The sequence below is a fragment of the Ranitomeya imitator genome, chromosome 2, assembly GCF_032444005.1.
Source record: "Ranitomeya imitator isolate aRanImi1 chromosome 2, aRanImi1.pri, whole genome shotgun sequence".
Taxonomy (NCBI): domain Eukaryota; kingdom Metazoa; phylum Chordata; class Amphibia; order Anura; family Dendrobatidae; genus Ranitomeya; species Ranitomeya imitator.
Window position 1 is genome coordinate 504,910,373 of NC_091283.1, and position 12,835 is coordinate 504,923,207.

The following is a 12,835-nucleotide window of genomic DNA, read 5'->3' on the forward strand; positions in this document are numbered from 1 at the left end:
TGGGTCGGGGGTGTATATGTGGGTCGAGGGGGTGTGTGGGTCGGGGTGTGTGTGGGTCAGTGGGTAGGGTGTGTGTGTATGGGTCGGTGAGTGGGGGTTTGTGTGGGTCGGTGAGTGGGGGTTTGTGTGGGTTGGGTGTGTGTGGGTCAGTGGGTAGGGTGTGTGTGTATGGGTCGGTGAGTGGGGGTTTGTGTGGGTCGGTGAGTGGGGGTTTGTGTGGGTTGGGGGTGTGTGGGTCAGTGGGTAGGGGGTGTGTGTATGGGTCGGTGAGTGGGGGTTTGTGTGGGTCGGGGGTGTGTGTGGGTCAGTGGGTGGGGGTGTGTATGTGTGTGTGCATATATATATTAGCAGAAGAACAGATGTCTCACTGATGGTAAAAACGGACACATAATGGCTAAAATATCAGCTCTGGCACACTGAAGGTCTGTTTTTCTTCTTGTGCAAAAAAAAAAATGCCAACCAAATAGGGGCCTTAGGGGCACATAATGGGGCAGAGGAGGTAACACAAAGTCTAACCCCACATTTATTAGGTTCACACTATTTTTGCTGTAATCTAAATAAATGAATGCAGCAGATGTTTTTCCTTCTGTGCACCCCCGAGGTCATTCCCCTGGCCCCTATAACCTGGGTTTCTGTCATGCATACAGACGCCTGCACGGTGTGTCTGCATACTGCAGTGTCTGCCATCACTCTGCACTGCTTCAGTTCTGTAGAAATCACGAAAGTTTTCGTACGTGAAAAAGAAAAAAAAAAAAACACAACAGTCGAAAACAGCCCCCCTCCTCCTTTCCTGACCGCAGAGCTGGCCGCGCCTGCGCACTAGCGGTCTGCTGTAGAAAGTGTGTCACTGGGGCACGAGGCTCTCCTAAGGGTCACGTGGTCCTTGCTTCAGTGCAACGTGCCGGGCCTGGGGAGGACAAGCGCTAGTGCGCAGGCGCAGTGCTGCAGTAAGGAGAACCTGGGCTATGGTAAAGCAGAGCGGGAGCTGTGAGGGAGAGCAGTGCAGAGCAGTAGGGCGGACAGATAGGACGTGTGCTGAGCACTTCCCTGGCGTTTGTGCGGACTCAGGCTTCCCAGCTGCAGCGCTATCACTTGTATTGCCAGGTGACTTTCCGCTACGGTGCAGAGGCATCTGGAGCTTATTTTTTGCACATCACTGGAGGGATCTTTTTTTTAAGGGGCAGTGCCATCTCTTAGGCTGACTGGCATTTTCCATCCGTGGTATTCTCCTTGCCCATAGTATTGCAGGTGTGCAGCACTGCAGTGTGCCAGTCCCCTCCTGCCACCCCCAGAGGACATCACCCCTGTAGTAGGACAGCAGAGGAGACCAGGCTGCCCCCTGGCACCAATGCAGCAGCTGCTGGCGACATTGGCACTAAGCAATCCATGTAAAGGGAATTATTCCGGTGGATCTCTGTGGCCGGGGGCGAAATAAAGGGCACAGGACTGCAGCGCAATCGTAGACGTCGTGCTGGGCACCTCAACCATGGCCACTGTGGAGTGCAGCAACAACACTGGTATGTATGTGCCACCTGCACCCACCGCCATTAGGTCATTTCAACAAATTTATAGAAAATAAGATAGATATATATATATATATATATATATATATATATATATATATATATATATATTAATAAATATATTTTACTAATGAATATAATCGTTCAAGAAAATATAATCAGTCAGGAGGCGATAAGTCAGCGCTGCCTCATCTGTTATTATTTTATGGGTGTATATAATCGAGGACCTGGATGGGGTATAGAAATATCATTGTGTGTGTAATATATATATATATATATATATATATATATATATATATATATATATATATATATATATATAATTTTATTTATTTTTCTCCATTATATACAAACAAGGCAATTTGCACAAATATCTCTATTTCTTGGCTTGTGTTTGGATAGAACTTGTAGAATATAACGATGAGGCGTATAATTCCGGATACCGGAGCCTCAGTATTGGATAGTGTGTCGGTTTCCTGTTCCATACAGTATAAGTCCATTGATCTGTGGGAAAGCATGATGGGAGGAGATCCTGTCCTGCAGAGCTTGCAGTCACATGGAATTGGTAAAGTAGGTCACCCGTGCTGTGTGTGAGCCTCCCAGTGGCTTCACGTGTCCTCCCGCCCTAGCCATGTGCACAGTGTTTTCATTCCTGCTTCCCCTGTCTGCCCTGCAATTGGCCCACTGTGGGCACGCCTTTCCACCCTCACATGAGTTAACTGGTTCCCATGGCACTCCCTTTACTGGGACTGGATCCTGGGTACCTGTTAATTGTAGTGCCCCCCCGCCCCCCTCCAATAGTTTAAAAGCTTTCACATACTCGCACTAAGGATTGTTTGTATTTTTATTTTTCCTGTGACTCTCCCAGTGATCTGAATGGGGTTTGCCAAAAACTTTCAGAAAGTTTTGCAACAAAACTGTAATTGGTGAACATAGTTGTAAACGATGGAAATATACATTGTATATATCAGCTGTTGGACATGTAGCAAACTGGGGGTTAGAAAGTTGGATCCAGTTGTTGGACCTGAGTTCCCGGCGCCTTTGGCATAAGATGCCAGGACTGGGCCAATGTCACGAGACTCCGCATAGTTTTATTGGTGATCGTAAATTTCTTTATTTTGCTTACTGGATCTGCTTTCACTAATCGCCGGAGCGATTAGTTTGTTGCGCAAATTAATTGCTGATACTTGCACGTGTACAGTCAATGACTCATACACGGTGAAATGATGCCAGGTGGTGAATAGGTTAAACTGGGGTGGGATGGCATGCGGTGTAGGAGGAGGAGTGTGTTGACTTCAGTAGGCACCGATTGGCCACTGGCACGTTTGTGGGATGACTCTGGGAGTCCATGTGCACTGGGAACACGTGGAGAGTGTGCGTGAGGCTGGAGAAGATGAGTAACCTCAGGTCATTGACTGAGTGTTCATTACATATGACTGGATCCTCTTTATATAAAGTGCCGAAAGAAGAGCTGTGAGATAAGGAGGCAAAGGATTAGGGGCGATCAGTGGCAGGATGGGACAAGTGACAAAAATCAGGAATCGACACCAAGAAAACATATTGATATAAAGGAGATATCCAGTCAAGGAGAAAACCAAAAAGTATCTCAGCGGAGGTCATGTGGATGTTATGTCAGCTGTGCAGGCTAAATATAGCAGAAATCTGATTCCACTGAAACCTTCTACTCCGCTTACTAAAGGCTTCAGATCGCACATTAATATTTATCATGGGCGGACACAGTATCCTCAATGTCAATGCAGCGTTGTGGAGGATCCCACTACTGTTCCACGAATTCTCATCTGATACCTGGAGTTTTCCTATAGATTTCCAGGACTCTTGTAGGGGATGTGTAGAATAGACGCAGATGAGTGCAGTGGGAAAGAAGACGTCAAACATGACCTACAAGTGGTCTTTCATTGATGCACCAATCGTTAACACAATCGATAGTACAGCATCCGTAGGTCTAAGCCACAGAAGGAATCAATTGTAACACAGTTGGGAAAAGAGCCATTCTCTTCTGTAATGTCATTTACGTACTTAGTATTAGATGTATGTTGAGGGGACGGTGGGTCCTCACCCTTGAGATGCCCATCAGATGACCACTTATATGATGCTGGAATAGTACATGGTGTGTGTAAAATGCTAATACAATTCTCGCTACATTGATATTACGGATACATAGAACTGATTGCATGTTGTGTTACTATGGAAACAAGTGCATATCTACCAGAAAAAGTGTTCTCCACATTTTACTTGCAGTGTGCATGGAAAGGGGAGTGGGAAATCAAAGGTTTCCTCTGTTTCTCTTAGATTGTGAGTGGAGTATCTGCTGATGGAGCAATCAATATGAGCCATCAGTCTTGTAATAGTAGTGCACGTGGCACATCGGGATGTCCGCGTGGGTGTGCGGATCCAGCTGTGTCACCCACTCCCTGTGGCTAAACATTTAATGGGGAGTCTGTAACTTCTGTCCTACTGTAGTTTTTCTACCACTGTTGGAATCTAACCCAGATACTGCACCCTATAGCTCTCCGGCTCTAAAGGAAACTCCAAGTCTCAGGATGCTCTGCCAGCTGAAGGGAGTGTTTTCTCACCTCTGGAGACCACTTGATATAAGGCCCAGAGTGACCATTATCTCCGTCCATGGGCTGCAGAGGAATGTGACATGTCTCCACTGATTTATTTGAAGTTTTCTTTTTTTCCTAAATTCAAATAAAAGTAAACGGGCCGGAGCCGAGCGACCGATGGTGACACTGTAAAAGATGGCTGGGGCCACCATAACGTGCCGTGTGTCACCTGAATTCTCGGAGAGGAGTGTGGAAGGGAGTTCCTCCAATATGTTTTCCTCTCTGTGTATTTCCCAAAATGCTAAGCGGTGCCTGCAGTGCAGTCTCTATGCTCCACCTCATGCCAGACTTTAACTCTTTGTTTGACATGGTGACTGGGCTCTTGTACAAAAATAAACTGTTAGAGCTTTTGACACAGGCACTGCATTGTAGTTATCAGAACTGATGGAAGAAGACGTTTGGATGGGACTGTCTCTTATGTGGTCCACAACACATGAATGGACAATATGCTATTAATTTTAGGAGTCACCAGTCTGGGTGGAGACCAGACGGGGATAAAATGAGACTTTTCATAGGCAGTATCAAAAAACAACCATGAACTTGAAATCTCTATAATTCAATTTAAAAAACAAACAAACAAAAAACAACCCTTATTTAATATTTGTCATACGACCTATTGAATGCAGTGGAGGTTGCATTGTTGGGTTGGAGATGTCAGTATAGTTCTGGTGTGCACATGTTGTGTCTAGAGCATTGACACTTTTTACAAATTTGTTCCTTAATTCGACTTGTTTGTTTTTTTCTCTCTCCAGGTGGAGTTATAAGTTACATTGGCTCCAGCGGCTCGTCCCCAAGTAGGACCAGCCCCGTATCTCTGTATAGCGAATGCTCATCTGGAAGCCCACAAAGTGGAGGGCCTCACTACCCATCCTACCTGCCACCATCACCTTCTCATTCTTATAGTGCCAGCTCCTCTGGTTCAGGGGGCGAGACCTCTCCTCGCGCAACCTATGGTCTGGCTTCATCTCCTGGAGGGCTCCATGTGGCATTTGATGATGGAAGCAGGGTGTCGCCAAGCAAAACTTCAAGCAACATTACAAGTAAGGAAACTAAGTAATCCATAGCACAGTGTATTGACTTGACAATATGATCCCAATGTGCACTGGCACAGTTACTGGTAGCATTAATAACAAATGCACATTTCTTGTCTGTTACAGAGTTGAATGGAATGGTTTTGTTATGTAAAGTCTGTGGAGATGTTGCCTCTGGTTTTCATTATGGAGTACACGCTTGTGAAGGCTGCAAGGTGAGTGCAAAATTTCAAAAAGTAATTTCACAAGTAGGGGCATAGCGGGAGAACAAGATATTTTAAGGTGTGTGTGTGTGTCCATTTCTAGGGAATTCCCTGATACATGAAACATATACATGCATGGTTTCTAGATACCTTCTTGGATTCAGTCTAGTATTACATTCTAGTCAGTGAGTGACTGCTACATAAACCCTTGTTCTAGGATAGCTGGTGAGTGGTTGGTGCATATGTCCTTCAGTTATATGAAAGGCGGTGAGTTATTAATCCATACACCGATCAGCCATAATATTAAAGGAACCTGCGTTATTGCAACCACATCTGCTCTGAGGCATGTAGTCCTGTGGTATCTGGCACCAAGACATTAGAAGCAGATTCTTTATGTCTTGTAAGTTGTGAGGTGCAGCTTCCATAGATCAGGCTTGTTTTTCAATCCTATTCCAAAGATGCTCAGATTGAGTTTTTTGGATTTTTTTTTTAACATAAAGAATTCAAGGTGATGCCTTGTCCTCCATTCCTGAGCAATTGTTGCAGTGTGTTTTATCCTGCTCTATCAAGACACTACCATTAGAGAATACCAATAGCATGAGGGGGAGTGCTTGATCTTTTACAATGATCATAGAGGTGAAAGGTGTCAAAGTAGCACCTGGGACCCTAGTTTTTCCAGAAGACATTGCCTGGAGTATCAAGCTGCTATGGACTCGTCTTCTTCACATAGTCATCTTAGGGTCATTTCTTTCCTCGGTAAGTGGCACACTCACTAGGACAGTGTTCCCCCAAGTCCGGTCCTCAAGAGCCACCAACAGGTCATGATTTCAGTATTTCCTTAGTATTGCACAGGTGATAATTGCATCACCTGCACAGGCAATAATTCCATCACCTGTACAATACTAAGGAAATACTGAAATCATGACCTGTTGGTGGCTCTTGAGGACCGGAGTTGGGGAACACTGCACTAGGACATTCACATGATTTAGGAGGAAACCTAATTAATCAGACCCAGTCACCTTCTTTTATTGCTCCATGGTCCAGTTTTCATGCTCCCACTGTCGTCTTAGGCACTTTTGCTATTGGACCGTTGGAGATATTTCTTATTTGTGCTAAGGCACTTATGTTGGATATGTTGATTGTGTTGTTGTGTGGCTCTTTTATACGTCCACTTGAGGCATTAAACTAAGGATGTGTAATACATGTTCAGTATGGGCTTCTCTATCTGTTCTTAGGGTTTTATATTTTTAATACATGATGAATCTCTTAATTAATCATGTATTCCCTTTCTGTTAAAGGGATTTTTCCGGCGCAGCATCCAGCAAAACATTCAGTACAAGAAATGTTTGAAGAATGAGACCTGCTCTATTGTGAGGATCAACAGAAACCGATGCCAGCAGTGCCGGTTTCGGAAGTGTCTCTCAGTGGGCATGTCTAGAGATGGTGAGTTCCGTTATGTCAACATCTTAAGTTAACCCCTCTCATGTGTTAACTGAATTTCAAATACTTAATCACATTTTTCTTCTTTGTCTGTAGCTGTGAGGTTTGGTCGCATCCCAAAAAGAGAGAAACAGAGGATGTTGGCAGAGATGCACAGTGCAATGAGTCACATTGCTGGTGGCCACTTTGGGAGAAGGAGCCCAGTTCCACTTCAGCCACAGCAACTTCGACCTTCTTCTCCACCCCACATGGGCCCAACTTCTTGCCCTTCACCTCCTTCTATCTCTGAACCCTATCATCAATATCCACAACAGCTGACACCTCCACGCTCTCCCAGTCCAGATCACGTTGATGATGTTATCGGTCAAGTGACTCGGGCTCATCGACAGATTTTTGTCTATGCCCATGAAAAATTGAATGGAAAAGTGACATCTTGGGAGAATGCTCATGAAAACCATGCTCCTATTTGCTGGTCGCAAGACAGTGCAGAATCCAGAGGAAAACGCAGTGTTCACCTGGTAAGACGTCTCTGTGTTTGTCATGCATTGTTGAATTTTATGAGATAGATTAATTCAGATACAAAATAGTATTTGTATCATGACAAGACTTCCTTTAAAAGCTTGTATAACCTGTTGAAAAACTTTTGATGTTAAAGTAGTTAATGCTTTTTCTCTCTCCAGGCATGTCCGATGAGTGCCCTTTCCTGTGGAGGTCCACCTCGCTCTGTGCAGGAGGTCTGGGAGGATTTTTCTCTTAGCTTTACCCCAGCTGTACGGGAGGTGGTAGACTTTGCACGTCATATTCCTGGCTTTCAAGACTTAACTCAACAAGACCAAGTCACCCTGCTAAAGGCAGGTACATTTGAGGTGAGTTATGATGAGTGTCTGCCTCCAGTATTTTCTTTCCTACTCTCATTTTCTAGCAAGTTTAACACATTTGTTATTTCTGGTCTTATAATGTTCACCTGTGTTCCTCTTACAGGTCCTTATGGTACGTTTTGCCTCCTTGTTTGATGTGCGGGAACGCTCCCTTCGTTTTCTCAGCGGAGCTACATACTCTCTTCCAGAGCTTCAAGCCATGGGGATGGGCGAGCTTCTTAGCTCAATGTTTGATTTCAGTGAAAAGTTGGCATCTCTTAACCTGAATCAAGAGGAACTGGGGATTTTCACTGCACTTGTCCTCATTTCTGCAGGTCAGTACATCCTCTAAGCTCAATAGAATGTAAGTTTAAAGGTAATCTGTCATCAGGACCAAGCCTCCTAAGCCATCATTATGGGCATGCATGTCATGGAAAGTTGAATGAACTGATACTTTCATATCTGTGATTCGATTAATTATTGCAGAGAAATCTACATCTTTTCTTAATATGTTAATTAGGTGTTAAGATCTCTAGGCGGAACAAAGATCTTCCTGAGAAAAAAAGTGTCGTGCTCTCACTGCTGCCTTATCCGATCATCTTACGGTGTGCCTTGTAAAGCTGCTCCAGTGTAACTACCCACTCATCCATGCAAGGGCACTCCGGGTGCACAGCCAAAAAAGTGCATAACAATCCAATGAAAAAAAGAAAACGGCTTGCACTCACCAGGCCCGATGAACTGTGACAGTCTTTATTAGAACATATGCAGTAAAATCAGGGAGAACGTGTCCATGTAGGATGACAGCTGTTTCGCGCGCAACCGCGCTTCCACTGATCCGAACCAGTGAAATCGGATCAGTGGAAGCGCGGTTACGCGCGAAACAACTGTCATCCTACATGGACACGTTCTCCCTGATTTTACTGCATATGTTCTAATAAAGACTGTCACAGTTCATCGGGCCTGGTGAGTGCAAGCCGTTTTCTTTTTTTCATTGGAAAGATCTTCCTTAGTATCTGCCTCCAGAACTTATTTTAATGCTTAATGATGCCACAGTATATAAATTGATTCCCCTCTCGGCATGTAATGTCAGGCTCAGTTAATGAAAACTTGGACATGTGCTGATCGCCACACTAATGACTTTTGCGCAGGAGTGTTCTGCTCTTCTATTGGCATCAACTTCCTTCTGCACATGCGCCGTCCAGCCATGCAGGAGAAAGTTGAAGCTATTGCCCAGGGACGGGAGGAAGACTGTGCAGAAGCCATTACTGTGGTGATCTTGGCACTCCAATTTTTCATGAACTGATCTTGACATTGCACTGCAGCAAGGAGATAAATTTTATATGCAGAGGCATCGGTAAGCATTAAGATGAGCTCTAGGGGTAGACACTAAGGCATCCGATTGCAAATATCAAGGTATCAGTTTATTCAACATTTTATGACCTGTTTGAACAGATAGACCACTTGGGAGGGTTGATCCTTCAGGCAGATTCCCTTTAAGACCAAAGAGGCCATAGCCTCTTATGTAAATGTTAATGTATAAAAGAAGGGCTCTCCGAAAATAAGTTTATTATATAGACTTTCTGCAATCTCTTGGGACAGCAAGCAGTATCTGTACAGTTTTCCTGCAGTGCCATCATAGGAGATGTTCCATTGCAATCAAAGGCCTATGTTCTTCACTTGTCAGATCCTCCAAAGCAAGTGTGTGTGTGTGTGTATGTATGTATGTATGTATGTGTATATGTATGTGTGTATATGTGTGTATGTGTGTATATATATATACACACACACACACACACACACACACACACACACACACACACACACACACACACACACACACACACACACACACACGGGCAAAAAAGTATTTAGTCAGTCAGCAATAGTGCAAGTTCCACCACTTAAAAAGATGAGAGGCGTCTATAATTTACATCATAGGTAGACCTCAACTATGGGAGACAAACTGAGAAAAAAAAATCCAGAAAATCACATTGTCTGTTTTTTTAACATTTTATTTGCATATTATGGTGGAAAATAAGTATTTGGTCAGAAACAAAATTTCATCTCAATACTTTGTAATATATCCTTTGTTGGCAATGACAGAGGTGAAACGTTTTCTGTAAGTCTTCACAAGGTTGCCACACACTGTTGTTGGTATGTTGGCCCATTCCTCCATGCAGATCTCCTCTAGAGCAGTGATGTTTTTGGCTTTTCACTTGGCAACACGGACTTTCAACTCCCTCCAAAGGTTTTCTATATGGTTGAGATATGGAGACTGGCTAGGCCACTCCAGGACCTTGAAATGCTTCTTACGAAGCCACTCCTTCGTTGCCCTGGCGGTGTGCTTTGGATCATTGTCATGTTGAAAGACCCAGCCACGTTTCATCTTCAATGCCCTTGCTGATGGAAGGAGGTTTGCACTCAAAATCTCACGATACATGGCCCCATTCATTCTTTCATGTACCCGGATCAGTTGTCCTGGCCCCTTTGCAGAGAAACAGCCCCAAAGCATGATGTTTCCACCACCATGCTTTACAGTAGGTATGGTGTTTGACGGATGCAACTCAGTATTCTTTTTCCACCAAACACGACAAGTTGTGTTTCTACCAAACAGTTCCAGTTTGGTTTCATCAGACCATAGGACATTCTCCCAAAACTCCTCTGGATCATCCAAATGCTCTCTAGCAAACTTCAGACGGGCCCGGACATGTACTGGCTTAAGCAGTGGGACACGTCTGGCACTGCAGGATCTGAGTCCATGGTGGCGTAGTGTGTTACTTATGGTAGGCCTTGTTACATTGGTCCCAGCTCTCTGCAGTTCATTCACTAGGTCGCCCCGCGTGGTTCTGGGATTTTTGCTCACCGTTCTTGTGATCATTCTGACCCCACGGGGTGGGATTTTGCGTGGAGCCCCAGATCGAGGGAGATTATCAGTGGTCTTGTATGTCTTCCATTTTCTAATTATTGCTCCCACTGTTGATTTCTTCACTCCAAGCTGGTTGGCTATTGCAGATTCAGTCTTCCCAGCCTGGTGCAGGGCTACAATTTTGTTTCTGGTGTCCTTTGACAGCTCTTTGGTCTTCACCATAGTGGAGTTTGGAGTCAGACTGTTTGAGGGTGTGCACAGGTGTCTTTTTATACTGATAACAAGTTTAAACAGGTGCCATTACTACAGGTAATGAGTGGAGGAAAGAGGAGACTCTTAAAGAAGAAGTTACAGGTCTGTGAGAGCCAGAAATATTGATTGTTTGTTTCTGACCAAATACTTATTTTCCACCATAATATGCAAATAAAATGTTAAAAAAACAGACAATGTGATTTTCTGGATTTTTTTTTTCTCAGTTTGTCTCCCATAGTTGAGGTCTACCTATGATGTAAATTACAGACGCCTCTCATCTTTTTAAGTGGTGGAACTTGCACTATTGCTGACTGACTAAATACTTTTTTGCCCCACTGTATATATATATATATATATATATATATATATATATATATATATATATATATATATATATATATATATATATATATATATATATATATATATATATATATATATATATATATTTACATACATACATTCCACAAGGAGCAGTAGTGTAGGTAGTAATCTTCCTCCTCATAGGTTATCTTGTATTGTTCATTTTTCAGTTTTCTGAACTTTTTTTAATATTTTTTTTTTTTCCTGTATTTTGCCACAGATCGATCTGGGATGGAGAATACCTCATTGGTTGAGCAGCTGCAGGAGACTCTGATACGCGCTCTTCGCTCTCTCGTCCTGAAAAACAGTCCAAATGACATTTCCCGTTTCACAAAACTACTACTGCGGCTGCCGGACTTGCGGACCCTTAACAGTATGCACTCGGAGAAACTTCTGTCATTCCGAGTTGACACACACTGAAGTCTATGGCATCTGCATTGGCGCCAACATTCAAGCCTTCTGGTTGCATCATAGACTATCACTTCCTGAGGAAGAATTGCTGACAGCCATCGTACTGAGGGAGGAATGGGGGGTTGGAAAACGCCCACGGACTATTAAACCTCTGTTGTGACTGGTAGTCACTGAAATTACCACTGGCATGCCTAGAATGGGGTGTGAGGCACTTATGAGATGCAGGATCTGCAGTGCCACGTGTATATTTATACATGTGTAAATATGTTACTGTCATACAGTGTCAACCATTGTGTAAATATTTGTGTGTGTATATCAAGTTGTGAAAAATATAAATATTTTATGACACCCTTAGCCTGTTTGTTGTTGCACCCTATATCCATTAGATCACATATATCAGACGGGAACCTGCAGCTCACAGCTCTGTACTATAAACTAGTATAATAAACCACGTGCTTCAAAAAGGACACAGTTGTACTTCCTGAGAACGAATCAAACCCAATCACTCAAAACATATGATTCTGTTAGTACTCCTGTAACGTTTAGGGGTATAGGAAACACACAGTACTCCTCAGCCTGGTGACCCCCCGAGGCACGTAGCCACCTACTCTACAATGGCCATACTGGAGCAGGGCGCTGTGACTGTATACAGTACATATATGCAAATTGTCTATGTACATACAGTATATGCTGTATTTAGATTTTGTAACTACATCTAAATTACAAGATTGATCTGTAAATAAAATAAGATTAAAACGTACCTGTGGTTTCAGGTAACTTAAGCATCAACTGCTGTGTACATAAGGAATAACAATATTTCTGGCCTTTTATAGAAGTTGTGTCCTACACTTTTCCATCACTTTTCTCCTCTATCTCTAACATCAGGCACAATTTCTAATTCTCACTTGCCTCAGTTGGCTGCTTTGATGTTTCCTATACACATAGCGACATGACTTTCTGCAAATCTTTCTCTGAAGCACACAGAAAAAGCAGCATGGAAGATGTTATACTGCTATAATAGCTGTGTAGCTGTGAATCCAGCACTGATGTAAAATATATTTGCTAGAAGCAGCAGCTCGATCTGCCTGGTCTTACTATATTGAATGCTTGTCACTTCTCCACTCTCCATATGCTGGAAAAGGTTTTGTAATCTGATACCACCTCCCTATGATAGCAGTCCGGCTAGCCTTGACAAAGATAGATTTGAGCTGTTTTTCTGTTTTGCCATGAAGGATGGCATCAGGGAGAGGAACATAATGAGT

The 12,835-nt window shown here is 43.5% G+C and overlaps 1 protein-coding gene across 1 annotated transcript; it reads left to right on the top strand.

The window, feature by feature from the left end:
* The first annotated feature begins 829 nt into the window (after positions 1-829).
* NR1D1 (nuclear receptor subfamily 1 group D member 1) lies at positions 830-11,927 on the top strand. The gene is made up of 8 exons (XM_069751632.1): positions 830-1,517; positions 4,903-5,190; positions 5,308-5,396; positions 6,683-6,827; positions 6,921-7,342; positions 7,505-7,690; positions 7,806-8,016; positions 11,383-11,927. Exons 1-8 carry the CDS (start codon positions 1,487-1,489, stop codon positions 11,580-11,582), a joined length of 1,572 nt encoding a protein of 523 aa, XP_069607733.1. The 5' UTR covers positions 830-1,486; the 3' UTR covers positions 11,583-11,927.
* The last annotated feature ends 908 nt before the right edge of the window (positions 11,928-12,835 follow it).